Consider the following 19,872-nt stretch of genomic DNA (forward strand, 5'->3'; position numbering starts at 1 on the left):
AGGGTTAGAAACTGCCCCAGACAGCGCCCCCCCCCCCCGTTTTCCGTGCCTGCTCCCCACAGGATCCCACTGCCAGGGACCCCCACCTGTTGCCAGCCCTGAGCAGTGCTGTCAAGGCCTTGTCACTCACTTGTTACACTGGGGGAAGCGAGTAAGCAGTTTCTCCAGAATCTTGTCCAGCTTGTCCACCGGTGGGGGTCTGTGGAAGTCCACCGTGGCTTGGGCCCCACCCAGGCCTGGCGGGGGAGGCAGCGTGGCCCCGGGGCTAGGGCGGGGGCCGCTCAGAGAGGAGAGCCCAGGGCTGTCCCGGCCCTGAGAGGCGGGCAGGGGTGGGGATGGCTGGCCTGGCCCGGTGAGGGAAGAGGGCAGCAGCGGGAAGGAGAGCACACGGGGGTCTGCACTGGGCATGACCATGGGCAGGGGGACCGTCCCCAGTGGGAAGGGGAGCCGAGGAGCCAGCGAGGAGGAGGAGGGGGGGGAGGAGGTGGGCGGGAAGACCGGCAGCAAGAAGTCTGTCTGAGAGAAGGAAGAGGGGAAGCCATCAGCGGGCTGGCTAAGAGGTCCCCCGACCCCCCCAGCCCACCCCCACGGGCAGCCCGAGCCACAAGCTGCTTAGAGAAAAGGGGGGGAATCACCTCCAGGGGGGGCGGCGGCAGCGGGGGGGTTGGGATCTGGGGGAGGCTGCTCAGCTTGGCCCCTTTCCGCACGAGCTGGATGTGTTCGTTGAAGCGGTCCTGAAGGAATGATAAACAAATGGAGCTAAGGGGAAAGCTGGGTGGGGTGGGGGGTGCAGGGGTCCAGAGCTGGCCTGGGGCCAGTCCTCATCCGGCCTGACTTCCCAGGGTTGCTGAGGGCAACTGAGGCAGGCAAGACCCAGGTGGGCCATCCTACGCTCCGTGAAGGACTGGCAGCGGGAAAGGGACCGACCAATGCAAAGGTGGTGGCAGCAGCACGACCCGCCTCCCACCCTTTCAGGGCCAGCCTGGCTGACCCGCTAAGCCCAGCCCAGGCTCCCACAGGACAAGAAGCCCCCTCCCCCAGCAACAGAGCCCGCCTGGTCTGCACCCCCATCCAGTCCTGGGCCTCCTGGGTCACCTGTGAGCAGCCCCTGGAGCCTTCTCTCTCCAGCCAGCTCAGTCGGCTGGCACCCGGTGGGACCCGACCCTGGGTGAGGCCTCCACCCCCCCCCAATGCCCCTCACCCGCACACTCTCCTTGGTCACCCGTATTGTCTTCAGCCTCTTCTCCCACTCCTGTTTGGCTTGGAGGGTGTCCCGGGTGGGGGGGGAGGACCTGCTCAAGCAAAAGAGGCCCTTCAGGGAGCGGCTCAGCCCAGGAGGGGGGCTGCAAGTGCCCCCTCCAGGATCCCAGCTGCAATGCTGCTGGTGGAGGCCGGGGGGGGGGGCGGGGGGCAGGGGAAGAGCCAAGGGTCATAAGGAGATGCTACTCTGCCAAGCCCAGGGACAGGCCTGTGGCCACCCGCAAGCTAAGTGAGCCCATCTGGGGACCCGGTCGTTCCACACACGGGCCCCAGGGGGGAGAGGCAGGGCCCGACCCCTTCCTCCCAGCACTCACTTGAGGTAGGTGAGGTGCAGTTCGGCTTCCTTCTCCGCCTCTTCCAGCTTCAGCACCAGCAGCTCCTTGCGACTCTCCAGGGACAGGATCTGGCCAGAAGAGACCCAGCTGCTCAGCAGAGCGAAGCCCACGGCTGCCCTTGCGCGGGGGAGGGGCTCAGGCCTACCTCTGCTTTCCAAGCCCGCTCCGTCTCCTCTAGGATGGACTGGCTGATCTCGTGGTGCTGCGACTTCAGCTTGTCCAGTTCCGCCTCCCAGACCTCCCTGAGGGGCAGCAAGCATGGAGGGCCCATCAGGAGGGCGGCGGGGGGCTCCGCTGCACGGCCATGTCCCGCTCAATGGGAAATATTCCACCCCATCCGGAAGAGGGGGGGGGAACATGCAGAAGACCCCTCCCCCTCCCGAGCACGCGAGAGGAGCTCTCCCCCTTGGGATTCCCTCTGCCAGGAGTCTGGGTGCTGCAGAGCGGGGGGAAGCCGATCATGACCTCACAACAGCCCACGAGTGCGGAGTGGGGTGGGTGGGGGTGGGCGGGGGTCGGCCCTTGCCAAAGCACTCTGCCATGGGCGCCCCAGGTCTGTGTCCTGCGCAGCGGCCTGACCTTGCTTCTGCGCTCCACGCTGCAGCCAGGATGAGAAGCACCACGGCCCCCAGGCCACCCAAGCTTCCCGGGAGGGGAAAGGGGGAACGGGAGCCTCTCAGGGTCTCCACACACCACGGCGTATCTCAGCAGTGGCACCTCAACAGCAGAGCCTTACTTCTCCTCGGACTGCTCCGCAATGAGTGAAACTATCTTGTTCTCCTTCTCCTCTTGCTCTTTCAGCAACCTACATGCAAACCGGCAAAGGGGGGGGTGGGGGGGGCAAGTTAATGTCTTTGACACATCACTGGGCAGACAGGGCCTGGGGCCCCTTGGCAGCCCCCTCTGCCCACACAGCCTAGGCTCCTGCTCCCTGGGCACCAGGATGGGCATTGGGCAGACCAGAAGCCAGGCCTTCAGAGCCCGCCCACCCCAGCAGCACATGGCTGCTTAGGCCCAGCAAAGAGCCTCCAGCCCAGCAGGCCTTAGAACCACAAATCCTTGGCAGAAGGTCCCTGGGCACCGGAGGCCAATAGGGGGGACACAGTGGGGACCCCTGGATGGAGCCTTGTCGGAAAGCAGCCCCTGCCTCCCGTTCGTGGCCCGTTCACCTTCTGCCCTTTTCACAGAGCTTCTCGATTTCAGCCTTCAGGTCCTGCTCCTTTTGCAAAAACTCCTTTTTCTCCTTTTCCATCTTCTTCTTGGTCTCTTCCCGTTTCACGGTCACATCCTGAATAGCCTTCAGAATCTCCTACAGGAGCAGTAAGGCATACTTAATACTAAGGTAGCATTTCAGACATTTCCTTAAGAAGATTTACAACAGCCCTGTGAGGTAGGCCTGTTTTATTGTCCCATGCTGTAAATGGGATGGGGCGATGCCAGTGAGGAAGGAGGGGCTTGTCTAAGCATGCTTAGTGAATCTGAACTTGCAACGCACCTGGGGCCACAACATTAGACCAAGAAGAGGGCTATAGACACTGACACAACCCCCATCTTAAGGCCTCTGAGGGGCTACACTCCCCAAAGGACGGACAACAAACAAAGACCAGAATTTAGCTCAGGGACAGCTGGTGTTCCAGGGAAGAAAAGTTTCACAGCGTAAAGTCGGTCTTCTCTTCTCCCATGAGGGAGGAACAGGAGGACTCCTCGCCTTCTCTCTAACAGGGGACCTCTGACAGAGAACGGTCTGCATCTAAGAACACCCAACAGCCCAGGCTCACCCGATCTCATCAGACTGCAGACACCAAGCTGCCTGGGTGGGCCCTGGCTAGCATTTGGGTGGGAGACGATCAAGGACAGCCGGGTTGATGGGCAGAGGTGGGCAATGGCTCTTGCCTTCAAAACCCCAGGGGGGGAGCAGCCAGGACTCCCCCCCCTCCCCCTCCCCCAAAAGGGAGGAAAGGGGCTTCTCCCACAAGGAGCAGCATGAGCCAGAATCCGTTCAGCTCTGGCAATCAGGTCATGCCCAGTGGGAATCTCATCCATCTTGAAGTTGTGACAGGACTCAGAGCTGGCTCTTTCGGTCAGAATGGGGCCACAAACAATGGAAGGAAAACTCCACACTCTTCTATACAACATTTCCTTGTAGATACACACTTAGGACCTTGCGTGTTTGACAGCATCCCCCTTCGTTTCAGGAAAGCAGCACATGAAGTCTTGTGGAACCGCTTGAAAGAGTTTACCAATTTTTTTGTTAAGTGTTGCTCTGAGGCAAATTTTACTATGGAAATGCAGGACCCCAAAACTCCGTCCCAGAGGCCTGTGGAGCTGAGCAAGGCCTTCCGTTCCCTTGCTCTAAAGATGCATGCAGAGATCCATGGCTGAGCTGCAGGGAAGGGAGCGCGGACCGCATACCTGGTGGTTCTTCATCTCTTCCTCCCGGCGCTGCTGGAGATGCTTAAGCTGCACCTGGAGCTGATTCTCCACCTGCCTCTGCTTGTCCAGCACTTCCTGATAGCGCTCCTTCAGTGACGCCCTCTCAGACATCATCTTGTCCTGCCAGACCCCACAAAGGAGGTGAGGTGAGGTGAGGCACAGTCCCCGCACCCAGCCCACCGTGACACTAAGCCCTTCCATGCCCCTCGGCCAGAGCTGGCGAAGGAAGGCGGGAGGGTGGAATGAGAGAAAGGGGAGGGGCACTTGGACAGTGGGACTCCTTGTCTCCAGCACCAGTCGTCCAAGCCACAGGCCCTCCCGTCTGCTCCAAACTCACACATGGAGCCAGCTGGCCAGTGGTCTCCGTGCCTCCAGAGTGGCCTCAGAGCTCTTGTTGGGACGGGCAGAGGCTGAGCACCGGACTGACTCGAGGAGGAGCACCCGCGGACATGGAGCCACCAGGGGTGGGCATATCTGGGCCTTGGGCTCTTGTCACTGTGGCACACCAGCTCCCAGGGCTTCTCCTTGTGACAAGGGAGCATGACAAGGGCACAGATGCTGCTGCCTCTCTGCCTCAGCAAGGCTTGGGACGTCAGGCCAGAAGGCCACGCTGCACTAGATTCCCTCAGCCCGGCACCCTTCAGCTGCACGGACTGAGGCATCAACTGAATCTAGCAAAGACGCTCAAGGTCTCTCACCAGGTTATCCTCGATATCCTGGTCTGTGTTCACTTCCAGGTCAGCGGTCTTGAAGTCGGTCTGCAAAGGGGAAAGAAAGGCCTGCTTGTCAGAGGCACCAAGAGACCCAGCAGCTGCTCTCAACGCAGAGGCCGCCCTCCTTGTGCGAAGGCTTCGGCCAGGACATCCCAGGGGCCAGGAAGCGGCCCAACCTTCTTGCTCCCTCAGCTGCCCAAGCCAACCCCAACCGAAATGCCCACACAGCGAAGGGACTGAAGGACCGACTTCCAGACACAATTCCTGAAGCTGGAAGGGGTGGCGACCCAGCCAAGGGCCTTCTCCCCTGCGGCCCCAGAACTCCGGGCCTCCGTCCTCAGAGGGATCCCCCTGCCTTCCTACAGCACAGTCTGGCCTCAGCAGGCAAGGACTCGCTTGTCCTGCCTGCCTGCCTGCCTGCCTGCCTGCCCAGATGCTGGCTACCTGCCCCCCGCCTGGCATTAGCTCTTTATATGTTTTCAACTGGGTTTTTTTTGTAATTTTCACTGCATTTTTAATTGCCCAGGGGCACTTTTAAGACCAATGAACTTTTATTCAAGGGATGAGCTTTCACGTGCATGTACACTTCCTCAGATATTATGTCATGGACGTGGGCCTGCACAGAAAAGCTCATCCCTTGAATATGTTGGTCTTAGAGGTGTCCCTGGACTCTGAATTTGTTCTGCTGCTTCAGACCAACATGGCTACCCACATAAATCTGTATTTTTAATTGTTTAATTGTTGTAATTTTTAAAAAATATTTGTCACCTCAGAACCCTGATTAGGTGAAAGTAAGAATGTTTTAAATAATAAATAAAATCAATTCCTACTCAGGGGCAATAAGACACACACACACACACCGTGATTGCCAGTAAGTTACACGCCAAGCCCTGCTGGAACAACAAACCTCCAGGTCTCCCCCACCCCCACCCCCCAAGCATGCCCCAGACCTGGACAGCAATGTTCTGCAAGGACTTCTGGGATGAGCCGTCCTGATCGGGGCTCTCCGACAAGGGGGCATCTTCCATATCCAGGCATCCATTCTGCCGCCTTTCGTGCTGCAAGATCAAGGATCCCAGCTCAGCCTCGGAGCAAATGAGGACGGCGCCGTCCTGGTCCGTGGACTGGTCTGCCTGGGGGCACAGTGGGGCCGTCTGGAGCCTGTTCTCTCCCAGTGCAGGGTCCGAGTCGGGCAAAGAGGGACAGGCCTGAGGCTGGAGGAGCTCCTCTGCGGGAGCAGACGAAGGCTCTTCAGGGCTCTCTTGCGCCTGGGCAGCCAGCAGGGAAGAACAGCTCTCTGGCAACCCAGGATCACTCTCCACTTCCTCCGAGTGGTCGTCTTCCCAGTTCTCACAGACCGCAGGATGGGGGTCGGCCGCAGCCAGTGGTAGGCAATCCTCGTGGGAGACGGAAAGGTCATTTACACTAAGAAAAGGGAGGGGGGAGAAAGACCAGTTAAGCCTCACATGCAGGACAAAACCACAACTGCCTCCCAGCAAATGCATGGCAAGCGGGGAGGGAGACTGTTCCAGTCTGCGCTTGGATTTACTGCAGGCCCAGGTAGTCTGGTGGCTATTCGCCAAGGTCCTCCATCCAGGGCCCCTAACTAGGCTCACACAGTTCAGCTGGGGGTGGGCTGGAAAATTCCAGGGATGACTTGCTGAGGAGGTCAGGAGGTTGTGGCCTGCCGTTTTCCATCAATATAGCTCGTGAGGAGAAGCACTGTCCTTTCCCCTAAGCTTCTGGGAAGGTATTGGTACTGTGCTCTAGAACTCTTTCCTTTGGGAGCCAATGGTGCTACGCTAGGAGCCCAGGAAAAGGCAGCGTGAGCTTGCTTGGTTTAGCGTGCGTGTTACCCCTGCATGAATTTCTTCCATAAAGCCTTCTTTAGCTTTATTGTGTGAGTTTACTCGGGAGCTACCGAGACCAAACCCAGGTACTGCACCTGGGCAGGGAAACTGGAGCCCAGAAAGAGAGTGATGGGCAGGAGGCCAGTCCATGGCAGAGGAGTGAGTCCAGCAAGGGAGGGAGGGAGGGAGGGAGGGAGGGAGGGAGGGAAGGCAGGCAGGCAGGCAGGCAGCTAGCTAGTTGTGTTGGGACTGGTGCTGCTTCAGGTGGGCACGGGTGGTATCAGGGCAGGGTGTTTGGAGAGGATGCCAAAGAATTTGGAACGGCAGAACACCAAGCAGGCAGCAAGACTCCATAAGGGTCCCGCCCACATTGGGGGTTTGGGGGCAACAAAACAGCCAGGAAGGGTTGCTGGAAGCACGGACTGATGCTGCGGCTCTGTGGGACCGACTCCACCGTGCCTCTCCTGCTGGGGTCTGGAGGAGCTCCACAGTGGCACCTCCCAGCCCTGTGCCAAGAGAAGCGGCCCACAGGACTGAGTGGCACAGGAGGCACAACCAGAAACAGCCCCCTCCCACGGGTTTGACCAGGATCCCCACCAGCCCTGGTCTAAATCTGCCCAGGAACCAGACTGGATTCTGTGGAGAGCCGCTTTCTCGGGGCTGGGCAGGATAGCAGCCCCTGCAGGGTTCACCTCGGCAGTCTCCTTGGGGGGCTGTTCTACCAGCCAGGTCTCTGCTGCCCGCCTACCTGAGAGGCAAGGGGGCCGGATGTCTGGAGAGGCCGGAGTCCCAGGTGCCAGGCTGGCTGGGAGAGAGGCCTGTGCCGCCCTCGTCTTCGGCCTGTCCCGACGAAGACGCCATTGCTCGTCCCCTGAAAGCACCGAGGGCAAAGGTCAGAGCGGTCTGGGAGGGCGCCCCAAACGAAAGCACGACCCCAGGCGTCAAGGAAGAGGTCGCGTGGGCTGGGGGCCAGCAGAGAAGATTCCATGCAAGAGGCAGACACTGCAACCCGCCCACCCCCATGGCTGTGGCCCCCGGGGGGAGGCGGGCGGTGGGGGGGATTCTACTGTGGCTGGCCAGGGCCTGCCAACTTGACTAGCATTTCACTGGATTTGCCTGGATATTTATACACCGCATTCCTCCCCCACAGGGCCCCCAAAGTGGCTCCAGCAGCCCTCTTCTCATCCCTTTGACCCTCACAACAGCCCTGCAAAGCAGGGCCACACCGGACCTTTCCCCTGCCCCGCCACGGGCAGCGCGGCCCTCTTTTCTCGCCCGCAAGGGGGCGGCCAGCCGCGGCGATGTGTGTGTGTGTGGGGGGGGTGGAGACGTTCTAACACTCCCCCCAAGCCACTTTGGGGAGGAGGACCGGGCAGCTCCCCGCCCCACAGGGCCGCCCCCTGGCAGCGGGGGTCTCCTCGGGCGAGGGACGGCGGACTGGGGGGGGGGGGCGCCCGGCGGCCAGAGAGGACCTCCTGCTTCGGGGGGGGGGGGGAGGCAGACCCCACTCCGCCGGCCCACCGGGCGTCTGTTTCCTCCTCCTCCTGACCCAGGAGCATGTGCAGAGCGTCCCCCTCCCCGTCCGGCCCAGCCCGGCTCACCTGGGCGAGGCGGTCCCGGAGGCGGCGGCAGCGGGGCCCACCGACGGGCCTTCCTGCCAGGGCGGGCGGGCGGAGCGGGCGGGCTCCTCCTGCCTCTGGGCCGGGGCGGGCTCGGGGCCGCCGGACGTGACGCGCCCGACAGCCCGGACGGCGATCGCAGCCGCAGCCGCAGCGGCTCCTCCTCCTCCGGCTCCGGCTCCGGCTCCGGCTCTCCCCGCCGCCTTCGGGGGCCCGGCCGCGGCCGCCCCGCCCCATGCGGCCGCCTGCGCGGTGGGTGCCCGGGGCGGGGGGGGTGTGGGGGGGCGCCGAGGCAGGGGCTGTGGACGGGCGTCGCGGGAAAGACCCGCCCGGCAGTCCGTCGCGGGCCACGCTTCTCCGGGCCATGCCCGACAGCCTCCCGAGCCCGCGCGCGCTGGGGCTGGGGCTGGGCCGGGGTCTCCTGGGGGGCTGCCGGGGGGGGGGAGCGGGGCTGTCTGGGTGTGTGTGTGTCTGACGCGGCCCCCTTGCCTTGCAGCGCGCCCGTCGGATGGTGCCCCGGCGAGGGGCGGGCCCGCCATGGCGCGGCGTGATGGAGGCGGCGGCGCTGCTCCGGGCCTGGCTCCCTCTGCTGCTGGCGCCGGCGGGCCGCGGGGGCGGGTGCGAGGCCGCCGCTGCTGCCGCCGCCGTCGGGGCCGCCGCGCCGGGGGAGCTGACGTGGGCGGTGCGCTTGGCGGCTCCCGCGGGCGCCTCGGACGAGGAGCTGGACCGGGCGGCGGAGGCGCTGGCGCGGGCGGCCGGCTTGCTGAACGTGGGCCGCGTGGGCGAGCTGCGGGGCCACTACCTGCTGGGCTACCGGCCGGGCGGCGGGGCCGAGGCGGGCCGGGAGGCCGTCCAGCGGCGGGCGGCGGCAGCCTTCGCGGAGCACGGCCGGGTGCGGTGGCACGCCGAGCAGCGGCTCCTCAAGCGCTCCAAGCGCAGCCTGCACTTCAACGACCCCAAGTTCCCCCAGCAGTGGCACCTGGTGAGCCTCGGGCCCTCCTCCTCCTTCTCCTCCCCGGTGGGGGTGGGGGATGGGGGCAGCCGGGTACCTCTGCCCAGGGGGGCAGGAGCAGCAGCGGCCCTTGCTGGCCGGACGTCTGGCTGTCCCCATGGGCAAGCCCTGTGTGCCAGCCCTCCAGGGGCCAGGCTGGCTCCCCCTGCCCCCCCCAGCTCCTGCTCCTTGTGTCCAGAGTAATCGCAAGAGCCCCGGGATGGACATCAATGTGACCGGCGTGTGGGAGAGAAACGTGACAGGCCAGGGGGTGACGGTGGTGGTGGTGGACGACGGAGTGGAGCACACCGTTAAGGACATCCAGCCCAACTACGTGAGTGGCCCTAAGGCCCGGGACATGCGTGGGCCGGAGGCGGGAGAGGACAGTGGTCAGCACCAAGGCCAGCAAGGGAGCCTGGCTTGAGACTGAGAAGACAACCCCAGCCCCGTAAAGAGTGGTCCGTTCTGGGGTCCCATTGGGAGGGACCGTGGGGCCCAGGGGGAGGGAGCTGAAGGCAGGCGCTTTCTTGCATTCCCTGCTGAGGGGATCCCCCCCCCCCGCCCTCTCCTCGGAGGTCCCGGAAGCCTTCCAGGAAGGAAGCAGCCCTGCGGGGGAGGATGCGGGGCCGGCTGCCACAGCAGGCACAGAGTGCGATCCCGAAGGACCCTGGTTTGGTTGGAAGAGTCCTCGCCGTAGCAGGACAGAGGCAGAGCCCTGTGAGGCCAGTCGGGTGGCAGCTCTGAAGGCTGTGGCGGGCAGGGCAAGGCATCTGGCGGGGATCCTGCTGCTGCTGCTGCTGCTGTGCCTCCGGGGCTCCCGTCCTGGCCCTGCCTCTGGCCCTGCGGCTGCCAAAGTGCTGTCCAGGGGACTCAGAGCGCCTGGCTACCTACCAACGAGCCATCCGCCCGTCCGGCCAGCCCCTGGAGGCCTTGCAGGCTGCAGCTGGGAGACAGCCTAGCAGCGACCTCCAAGAAGCCAGGCTGTTTCCCACTTCTGGCCCGCTGGAACTTGCCCAAGGACTCGGAGACGCTGCTTAGGCTCCTCCCTCCATCTCCCCTGAGCCTGGAAGCCCCGCCCGCTGCCCTCCGTGGGGGAGGAGCCTCTTCCAGCTTGCCGCTCCCAGGGGTTGCAGGAATTCCGTTATGGTTATGGACTTGCCCCCCCCCCAGTGCGGTTAGCTTCCTGTCCCGGAGGAGGGGGGCATGAGCTCTGGGCCTGGTCTCTTCCAGAGCCCTGAAGGCAGCTATGACTTGAACTCCAATGACCCCGATCCCATGCCCCACCCGGACGAGGAAAATGGGAACCACCACGGGACCAGGTGCGCTGGAGAGATCGCGGCCGTCTCCAACAACAGCTTCTGTGCAGTGGGAGTCGCTTACGGGAGCCGGATTGCAGGTACCTCCGAAAGATGCTTCCCCCCCTCACCCCCCCCGCCCCGCGGCTTTTGTAGGGCTCACAGCATAAACAACGTCAGATGTGCACAGCTAAGCAGAGATTTCCACGTGATGTTTGGAAGGAGAAAAAGGGTGGCTTCTGGGCTCCGGGAGAAGAGCCACTTTGGTCCTGCAGCAGAAAACAGCAAGCGCCTGGTGGTAGAGTAAGGACTAGCACAAGCTGATTCCTGCATCACCCTTCAGGAGCTGCTTCTTCACATGCAATTGCCAGCTCATTACCGGCCTGTCGTGGCCCTGCTCAGTAAACCTCCGCTTGTTCTTGGCCACGCAGGGATCCGGGTTCTAGATGGGCCACTGACAGACAGCATGGAGGCAATCGCATTCAACAAGCACTATCAGATAAACGACATCTACAGCTGCAGGTCCGTGCCTGGGCCCTGCAGGGTAAAGAAATCCCCCATTGCTGGGCCCTGGGAGGGAGCATCAGTGGGCTTGGGGTGGGTGGCCACACTCAGGCACCGGCTGGTCTCCCTCCTGCTGCTGCTGCTGCTGCTCTGGCTTCGGCCTTTGCTGTGGGGCGTGCCTAAGTGCTGCTCCATGTTGTCTCCCTGCACAGCTGGGGTCCAGATGATGATGGCAAAACCGTGGATGGGCCTCACCAGCTTGGGAAGGTAGGGATGAGCTGGTTGGCTTGGCTGGGGGTTTGGGACCCAGGAGCTGCAGGACACCCCCCCCCTCCCCGAGGGCAGGCTCATAGGAGTGCAGCTTGGTGTGTGGCGCTATGGGGGGGGCTGCATATCTGGAGCTGGCCCTTGCTGATCCAGTGGGGCTGAAGGCTGCTGCAGCCCCAGGGCCCAGTCTTTGGCAGAGGCACTTCAGCAGCAGGGGCCCGGGGGGGGGATCTGTGTGGGAGGGCCATGTCTGCCCCCTCCGCAGGAAGCAGCCTCTCTGCCCTCTTCTGCAGGCTGCCTTGCAGCACGGAGTGATTGCCGGCCGGCGGGGGTTTGGCAGCATCTTTGTGGTGGCCAGTGGCAACGGAGGGCAGCACAGCGACAACTGCAACTACGACGGCTACGCCAACTCCATCTACACCGTCACCATCGGTGGGGGCCCCGGGGCCCTTGTGGGGGGGGTGCAAGGAAGGGGGATGTGTGGGTGAGACGGGGGCAGAGGGACCGTGACACTCGTGCTGGTGGCTGGGAGCCAAAGCTTCCCTGCAGGGCGGCCTTCCCTGTTCTTCGGTGGGGCTTGCCTCTCCTGCGGTCAGCCTGTTGCACTGAAACCATTTGAGAGTCTGGGGGGGGGGGGCAGGGAGGGGCTCTACCCAGTAGGCCTCCCTGCCAGGCCTGAGTGCTTTTATCCCTCTGGGGTTCCTTGCCTGACTCTTCTGTGCAAGTCTGCTGCCCAAAATGCAGCTCCAAAGTGCAGGGGGTTGGACCCTGGAGGTCCCTTCCGGCTCTAGGATGCTAGGAGGGGTCTCCTGCTCGGCCCTCCCTAGGAACAGGCTGGGGCGGGCGTGCCCCCCCTAGTACCCGCCCCCCTCTCCTCCCCAGGTGCGGTGGACGAAATGGGCGACATGCCCTTCTACGCAGAAGAGTGTGCCTCAATGCTGGCGGTGACCTTCAGTGGGGGCGACAAGCTGATGAGAAGCATTGTGAGTGGGGCCCCCTTGGGAGCCGGGAGGGGCAGCCAGGCCTGCTTCCCGAGCCCTCCGGGGCGGTTTCTTCTCACTGCCCTCTGACCATCTGCCCTGATGCCCTGTGCCACTGACCACCTCCTGCCAAAGGCAGACCCCTCTCTGATTGCATTCTGACTTGACCCTTGGCCTCCTCCTGAGGCTGTGAGAAGATCCCTGCTGGATCAGACTGGGGGGGGGTGCTCCCTAGTCCAGTCTCCTGCCCCACCAGGGGCCAACAACACGGCACGGAGGCCGAGGCCTTCCCTCCTGGCTCTGGGAGTGGCTCCCAATGGGGAGGGCCCCCTCAGCCACCAGGGCTGCTAGCCCCTGCAAGCCACGAATCCGTGTGACCCCCTCAGAAAGCTGCCTGCTGGAAGGGGTGTGGCTGTTTTTTACAAGAGTGCCAGATCCGAAGTCCGCCTGGCCAAGGGTTGCCAGGAAAGGGCCAGCAGGCCGTTGGCCTCAGTTGTCATTCCAGAGGGCAGCTGAGTTGGACTGTGGCAGAGGAACTGGATTCGAGTCCAGCACTGCCTGAAGACCTGAGGAAGGGGGCTTTGGCTCTCTAAAGCTCGCCCCCCACAAACACCCCCCCCCCCGTGGCTGGCCTCGGAGGCCCAGCCGGACTCTTCCTTTGGCCCCCCTCTGAGGCCCCCCAGCCCCTCTTGGCAGCCGCCCCCAGCAGCACCTCGGGGTGACTTGGGAGTGTTCCCTTTCTTGGCACCTTTTCCAGATCCTCGCAGCAGCAGGTCCTGAGGGTCTTTGAGTCGCCCACGGCAGAGGCTAGCAGGCTCCCCGCCCCCAGTTGTGCTCCACAGCGGTCCCTTCTGGGCCACTGGGAGAGTTACGGACAGGCAGCCCCTGCATCTGGCCCAGACAGTCGGCATTGGCCCTCAGGGGGAGGGGCATGCCGCTTCCTCTGCCTGTCCTGCCTTGCCTGCGAAGGCAGCGGCTGGCCTCCTGCTGGGGAAGAGGGCAGAGGGGGCCACACTGTTGGGCCTGGGGACATGGAGTAGCAGGTTGGCTTGCTGCCTTTCTCCGTCCCTAGGACCCAGTTGTGACTCCTCTTGGCCCGGGTGCTCAGCTGGGCGCTCTGCCTGAGGTCCTCTGCTCAACTGCTCTGCTTGGAGCAGAGCTCCCCTAAACCTGCAGCATGAGGCTCCTTCCCCTCTGGCGATTCTTTCCTACCCCGTGTTATCTTGGCCGGTAGTGTGTGTGTGTGTCCTGCAGGCTCCACCCCGGCTCAGAAGGGTGTGTGTGGATCCAATTATGCCTGGAGAATTACTGCCAGGGGCTTGGGATGGATTCTGGCCCCAGGCCCGGGGGGGGGGGATTGGGCTCTTCTGCCCTCCCCGTGCTGCCCTGTCTGACCAGGGGGTCTCTCCTCTGCAGGCAACGACTGACTGGGATTTGCAGCGAGGCACAACGGGGTGCACAGAGGGCCACACGGGAACCTCCGCTGCAGCCCCTCTGGCGGCCGGCATGATCGCCCTCATGCTGCAGGTGCGCCCCTGCCTCACGTGGCGGGACGTCCAACACATCATTGCCTTCACGGCCACCAAGGTGAACCCCACGGCCCCCCTTTTCCTCTGCCGCTCCAGTGTGGGGGGACTGCAGGCCAACTCCCCCCCCGGTGTGGCTTTCCTTTGCAGTATGAAGACCACCGCGCCCACTGGGACACCAACCAGGCCGGCCTGAGCCACAGTCACCAGCATGGGTTTGGTCTGCTCAACGCTTGGAGGCTGGTGAACGCTGCCAAGGTAGAGGCTGCCCCAGGGACTTAGCCTGGCCAGCCACAGTCCCCCCTCTGTGCCTGGCCCACCGGGCAGCCACAGGAGATGGTGCCAGGAGGGAGGTGGGCAGCTGCCAGGGGGGTCTCAGCCTTCCCCAGGGAGGGGGAATGGGGTGCTCTGGATCTTGCCCCTCCCCTGTTCAAACCTTTTGGCCTTGGGAAGGACCAGCAGTTTTCTCTGATGAATTCAAAGAGACATTCCCTCCTCCCACAAGAATGCTTCCGTCAGAGATGTCTCCCCTGTCAACTCTGCCCCTCTCCCCGCATGGGGTGTGTGTGTGTGTATTTGGAAGTCCTTCATCCCCAGGCATGAGGGGAGGGTTGGGACTGATCCGGTGGTCTGGAGAGCTACTGCTGTCCTTGCAAAGCCACTTCTCAGGGTCTGGCTGAAATCTTGGGACTTGGCCATTGAGGCCTAGCAGTGCTGGATTTCGCTAGGAATTTGATGCTGAGAGGATGGGGGGGGGGAGTGCTCAGACTGGAGTGGCCGCCCACAGTGCAACCTTATCTCCATCCCTGGCAGATCTGGGAGTCTGTCCCTTATCTGGCCTCCTACGTCAGCCCCGTCTTGAGGGAGAACAAGGTCATCCCCTTGGAGCCCCAGCGGCTGGAAGCCACCTGGAATGGTAAGGGGGGGATCAGACTTGCCAGACCCCTTCCCTACGTGGGGGCTTAAGGTGCAGCCCTTAAATGGCTACGGTCTTTCCTCCAGGGGGGCACTGGGGAAAAGAACCTCCCAATGGGGATGTCCTCATCGGCTGTCCCACAGGGAAGGGGTCTCTCTCCAGTGCCGCTTAACCATCTGCATACACCCCCTTGGCCAACCGGTCTGGAGTTTTAGGCGGATGACACCCAGCCATACCTGTTGGCGGACAGCCATCCATCTACCCCCCCAGGCGCCCTGGCCAGAGGTTTGGAGGCTGCGGCAGATTGGCTCAAGCCAAGTTCCCCAGCCCCTAGGACAGGGGTAGTCAAACTGCGGCCCTCCAGATGTCCATGGACTACAATTCCCATGAGCCCCTGCCCTAGGAGATTAAACTGGCCTCAACTGGGGTCCCATGGGAGTGACAGTTCTGCAGTTATTTCTGCTGTAATCCACCCTAAATGAATCCCGAAGAGGAGCTGGGGGCTCCATGGGAGAGCATTGCCTCCCACAGAAACTACTGTTCCCAGAGTTCCTTGGGAGAATGGGGAGGGGAAGAGCAGTCAGCTGGAGGAGTCCTGGGGCGAGACCCACGAGAGGCTCAGCTTGCAGTGGAAAGGGGCAGAGTGGGGGGTGAACAGTTAGGAGACAAGAGTGGGGGCATCCACTCTCCCCACCCCAGCCCCTCAGTCCTGTTCAGGAGGAGGAGGGGGGGAATGGGGAGGGCTGGGACTCCCTCCCCCAGGCCAGCAGCTCCTTCTGCCCATTTTAGGCAATGCTGCTGCTCCTGCCTTGGCTGGGGTCCCTCCTCTCCTGTCTCATGGCTTCCGAATGTTCCCTCTTGGTGTGCTGTCCAGGACTTTGGATGCCCCCCCCCCCAATTTCTTTTGGGCCCACTGAGACCATGACTTGGGAAGGCTGTAATCTGAGCCCCAGACTTCTCTGCCAGCCACCAGCATAGCCTGGGGAGGGGGGTGGAGACCCAGGGCCTGAGCTGGGAAGAGGGAGTGCCTGGCAGGGACTGCCCCCCCCCCCTCTGTCTCCTGCCGGAGCGCCTGCCCCAAAACATGCATTCGCGCAGGCACCCGTGCGGCTTCTGGGCTGTGGCTTTCCAAGGCTGGAATTTGCGCCCTCAAGCCAGTTCCATGCCCAGGGGCACTGTCAGAAACAGCACAATCCCTGCAAGTGCACAATCCCTGCAAGTGCACTCCCCTCTGTTCCCAGCCTTTGCAAGAGCCTTAAAGTTCACTGGGACTTGGGAGGGAGTCCAGGCCCTCTTGGATTACCCCTAAAAGGAATTCTGGTGAGCAAACTGGGCAAGCACAGACGAGGTTGGCTGGGAAATGCCAGAACTGCTGCTGGAAGCTGAGAGGCAGTCTGGGACCACCTCAGGAGAGGGGGCCAAGAATTAACCCTTTCCCAGGGGTGGCTGGGTGCAGAGGAAGGGGAGAGGGTTCTTGGGAAGTGCCAGGCTGCTGGCTGAGGCCCCCTGCCTGGCCTGGCCTGGCCTGGCTTTCCTGCTAATGGTCCCAGCAGCTGGGGGAGGGGGGTTCTTGCCCAGAGGCTTGGCTGGGAAAGGAAGAGCAGAGCTTGGCTGGGCTGGGCTGGGGAAGGGACACTCCAGGTGCAGAGGCTGGCAGGGGGCTTGGGTTGCCTGGAAAGCTGCCCCCCTTCCTCTGCTGTCCCATGGCAGATCCCCACAAGGGCCCATGGGTGCAGTGCAGAGAGTCTGTTGGGAAGGACCTTGTTGTGGGGCCAGCAGGCAGCTTGGGGTTGTCCTCTGGGGGCCCCTGGGGAGTCCTCACTGTGCTCATGCGGGGGCCCGTCCTTTCCTTCCTTCCCAGTCACAGAAGCCGACCTGGAACTGTCTGGGATGAGAACCTTGGAGCACGTGGCCGTGACGGTCAGCATCGCCCACCCTCGCCGGGGCAACCTGGAGATCCGCCTCCTGTGCCCCAGCGGCATGGAGTCCTTGGTCGGGACAGCACGGAGCATGGACTCGTGAGTGCAGGGCGTCCAGCCGTCTGCCAGCCTCGCCTGTGCCCAGGGGCTGAGGAACCTTGGGCTCTCGGGGGGGGGGGGGACCCAGGCCACTTCCTCTTGCCCTTTAGCCAGGCTGGGCCGGTGGCTGTTCTTGAGCCCGAGAGAGCACCTGTCCTCCAGGTGGCTGGGGAGGCCCGGCTCAGAGCCTCAGTCACGGGCAGCACTCGGCTCCTGTGCCTGCTTCGCGTGGATCAGCACGGGGGTCCCGGGCCAGGGCCTCCCCCTGGTTCATTCAGGCTGCGTTGAAGTCCCTGGTGAGAGGCATTGCTCAGTATGGCCATCAGAGCCTGTTTTAACAAGGGGTTTCCATCTTGTTCTCTGAGTTTTTGACCTGTTTGTCTGCCGTTACCTTTTCCGCTGCTCGAGACCTCGTGCTGTTCTTAGGCCCTGGCTGTTTTGCAAGGCTTTTTCTCGAGGGCTCTTAGCACTTACCCCCTTGAGCAAGTCTCTGCCTCTAAATGGTCCCATGAGAAAAGGGTGGGGGTCCCAGAGCCCCTTCGAGGGCCGTCGGGTGGGAGGCCTGAGCGAGGCAGGCCGAACTTCCCAGCAGGCTGAGGCCTCTCCTCACCTTGGCCGCTCTTTGCCTGGCTCTTTCCAAGGGACCCCAACGGCTTTGTGGGCTGGACCTTCTCCACGGTACGCTGCTGGGGGGAGGAAGCCCAGGGCAGTTACCAGCTGGTCATCCACGATATTGGTGAGTCCTCCCACGGCCCGGGCCACGTGCTGTGTCTCCTTCCTCTGGCTTCCCTCTCACTGCTGAGGGATCCTGGGGGATGGGGAAAGGGGGCAATGCATGGGGAGGGGGGGGGCTGAGCCTACCTGCTGTCTGCTGCGCCCGGCAACCCTCCTCTTTTCCAGGGGACGAGACGCTGCGCCCCGGGGTGCTACAGTGGTGGCAGCTGACGCTCTATGGGTCCTCCTGGTCCCTGGCAGAGATCAAGGCGCGCCAGAGGTAAGGTGAGGAGAGTGGGCAGGGGCGGGGCCAGGCTGCCTGGGGAGGGGCTCTTCTCCCCTGCGTCTGGTCCTCTGGTGGGAGGTCCTGCTCTTAGAGGGGGGCCATCAATGGGAAGCAACTGGACTTTGGGGACCCTTCCAGCTGTTAAAGGAAGTTTTCCTGCCCTTGGGGCTTCCTTGGCGTGGGTCAGAGGCCACGCTGGCTGATTGGAGGGGGGCTCTCTTAGTAGCTCCCCCTTTGAACTGGCTCGGACGTTTCCCCTTGCTTCGGGCTCCAGAGGCAGCCAGCCTGGGAGCGCCTTCCTCTCTCGCCTGGCTCCGCCCTCAGGGCTCTTTTGCCCACAGGCTGCTTGAGGAGGCCATGAGCGGCCGCTTCCTGGATGCCGGGTTTTCCTTGCCCTGCCCGCCGGGCTTGAAGATCCCCGAGCAAGAGCCCTACGCCATCCCTGCCAACACCCTCAAGGTGGTGCCTGCCGGGACGGGGGGGGGGGGAGGCCTCGGGGAGGGCTGCTCAGCTCTGCACTGCATGTTGGAAGCACAGCTCTGGCGGAGCCTCCAGCACCGGCTGAAGTTCTCATTTGTAGAAGGGAGCCCCCCCGCCCCTGCCCCTGACCCTGCCCCACACACCAAGGAGGCAGCAGCGAATGCGAGGTGGGGTGGGGGAATGTGTGGTGCTGGCTCCATCAGTTCTGAGTGGGTGGTAGGGCACCCATGAGACTGCAGGGGGGGCCCCGGCAGAGGTCAGCGGGTGCAGGGCCATCTCTGGGTCCCTTTGCTGTCCGGCTGTTCTCTGTTCTCTACTCAGCACCTTCACGGCCGCAGCCCAGCAGACACGGGCTGTAGCCAGGCCTGCTCCGGTGCAGCCCTCCATGCTAAAATCCCCCCTCCCTCCCTCCCTCCCTCCCTCCAGACTCTGATTCTTCTGGGCTGCTTTGCCGTCTTCTGGACTGTCTACTACACACTGGAGGTGTTCCTGACCCGGCAGAAGGGAGCCGTGGATTTGGCAGCCTGCAGCAGCACCTGGACGTGCCCGTGGTTCGCCCGAGGCAGGCCAGCCACGAGCCTGGAGGACGGGGCAGAGAGGGCGGAGAGAGTCCCCTTGTGTGGGGGGGAGGACCTGGAGATGGAAGCAGAGATGGAGCCGCTCCCGGCCAGCCAGGAGGGGCACAAGGGCCCCCAGCGGGGAGAGGCTTGCTGAGGCAGGAACTGGCCACCTCACCCAGGGCCAACAGGCTGTCAGCTAAGAACATCCAGCACCCTGAGTAGGCTGCTGCCAGCCTGCCTGCCTGCCTGCCCGTCCAGCAGCTTCTTCACAGGAGCCCTTTGTACCGGTGGCAGGACACAGCATGCGGAGTGGGGGGGCTCATCCAGTCAAGGCAAGAACGAGGGGCACCCCCTGTAGCCCGGGCTTGGAGACCCATTTCCAGAGAGAGCCCTGGAGACACTCCAATCCGCTCCGCTCCTGCACCAGTCGAGTGCCCAGCAAGAAGGAGTCAAACTCTCACTGCCTTATCGTGCTGCAGGCACAGAGCAGCAAGACTTTGGCTGACCTCAGCCCCTTTGGCCAAACATGACCAGCGTTTCCTGCTGGGGAGCCCTGCTCACTTCTGCCTTCTCTCTTTGTGCTTCCCTGCTTGCCCCTCCCAACAGCTGCCCAGGAAGGGCAAAGGGGCACATCTTCCTTCCCCTGGAGGCCAGCATTCGCTGGCATGGCCAAAGCCCACAGCGGCCTTCCGTGCCTCCCCTGCCTTTCTTGATGAGCCATCGGGGAGGGGTGCTCAGGGCTGACAGCCCAGTGCCCTCTGCGACTCGGGATTTGGACAGTGGGGCCTGCATGAGCTTCTCTGCCTGCTTGGAGCTGCACCTGTTGAACAGACGGGAGGGGGGTTGTGTTCTTGCTGGCCAAAGAGCTGGGGGCCTTTCCTGTCTTCATCTAGCTTGGGATTTTTGGTTCAATGAGGTTTAGTTTTTTAAAAGATTCTTTTCTTTGCAGCTTTCCAAAATAAACCAGTTAAAAAAGCCAACTGATGACCGTTCCTCTCTTCCTGCGTGTGGCCCAGCAGAAGCCATTGTGGCTGGCCAAGAGAGCCCGTACTGCTCCACGCCAGAGGGAGGCTGAGGTGGTCTCCAGGGCTGCAGGTGATAAGAGGCACAGCAGAAGCAAAGCCC

The 19,872-nt window shown here is 62.9% G+C and overlaps 2 protein-coding genes across 3 annotated transcripts in view; one reads left to right on the forward strand and one right to left on the reverse strand.

Annotated features, from left to right (window-relative positions):
* The window catches only part of RNF214 (ring finger protein 214), a 10,539-nt gene extending 1,790 nt beyond the window's left edge, over nucleotides 1-8,749 (reverse strand). The window contains exons 1-12 of one of the 2 annotated variants that reach the window (XM_077306200.1): nucleotides 8,193-8,749; nucleotides 7,340-7,462; nucleotides 5,692-6,166; nucleotides 4,727-4,786; nucleotides 4,008-4,148; nucleotides 2,765-2,904; nucleotides 2,332-2,400; nucleotides 1,741-1,837; nucleotides 1,575-1,663; nucleotides 1,223-1,292; nucleotides 636-734; nucleotides 131-516 (exon numbers count right to left, since the gene is read on the reverse strand). In XM_077306200.1, the coding sequence (XP_077162315.1) occupies nucleotides 131-516; nucleotides 636-734; nucleotides 1,223-1,292; nucleotides 1,575-1,663; nucleotides 1,741-1,837; nucleotides 2,332-2,400; nucleotides 2,765-2,904; nucleotides 4,008-4,148; nucleotides 4,727-4,786; nucleotides 5,692-6,166; nucleotides 7,340-7,462; nucleotides 8,193-8,749 (2,306 nt within the window). Of the gene's footprint in view, nucleotides 1-130; nucleotides 517-635; nucleotides 735-1,201; nucleotides 1,293-1,574; nucleotides 1,664-1,740; nucleotides 1,838-2,331; nucleotides 2,401-2,764; nucleotides 2,905-4,007; nucleotides 4,149-4,726; nucleotides 4,787-5,691; nucleotides 6,167-7,339; nucleotides 7,463-8,192 lie in introns of both variants that reach the window. The other variant, XM_077306199.1, reaches the window with a different exon arrangement.
* PCSK7 (proprotein convertase subtilisin/kexin type 7) lies at nucleotides 8,719-19,727 on the forward strand. The gene is made up of 15 exons (XM_077306201.1): nucleotides 8,719-9,192; nucleotides 9,401-9,535; nucleotides 10,432-10,597; nucleotides 10,928-11,018; nucleotides 11,213-11,267; nucleotides 11,561-11,699; nucleotides 12,150-12,250; nucleotides 13,664-13,834; nucleotides 13,924-14,031; nucleotides 14,587-14,689; nucleotides 16,551-16,707; nucleotides 17,349-17,443; nucleotides 17,608-17,701; nucleotides 18,049-18,166; nucleotides 18,614-19,727. Exons 1-15 carry the CDS (start codon nucleotides 8,719-8,721, stop codon nucleotides 18,899-18,901), a joined length of 2,295 nt encoding a protein of 764 aa, XP_077162316.1. The 3' UTR covers nucleotides 18,902-19,727.
* Nucleotides 19,728-19,872: the final 145 nt, after the last annotated feature.

This window comes from Paroedura picta, chromosome 12 (assembly GCF_049243985.1).
Source record: "Paroedura picta isolate Pp20150507F chromosome 12, Ppicta_v3.0, whole genome shotgun sequence".
NCBI classification, from domain to species: Eukaryota; Metazoa; Chordata; class Lepidosauria; order Squamata; family Gekkonidae; genus Paroedura; species Paroedura picta.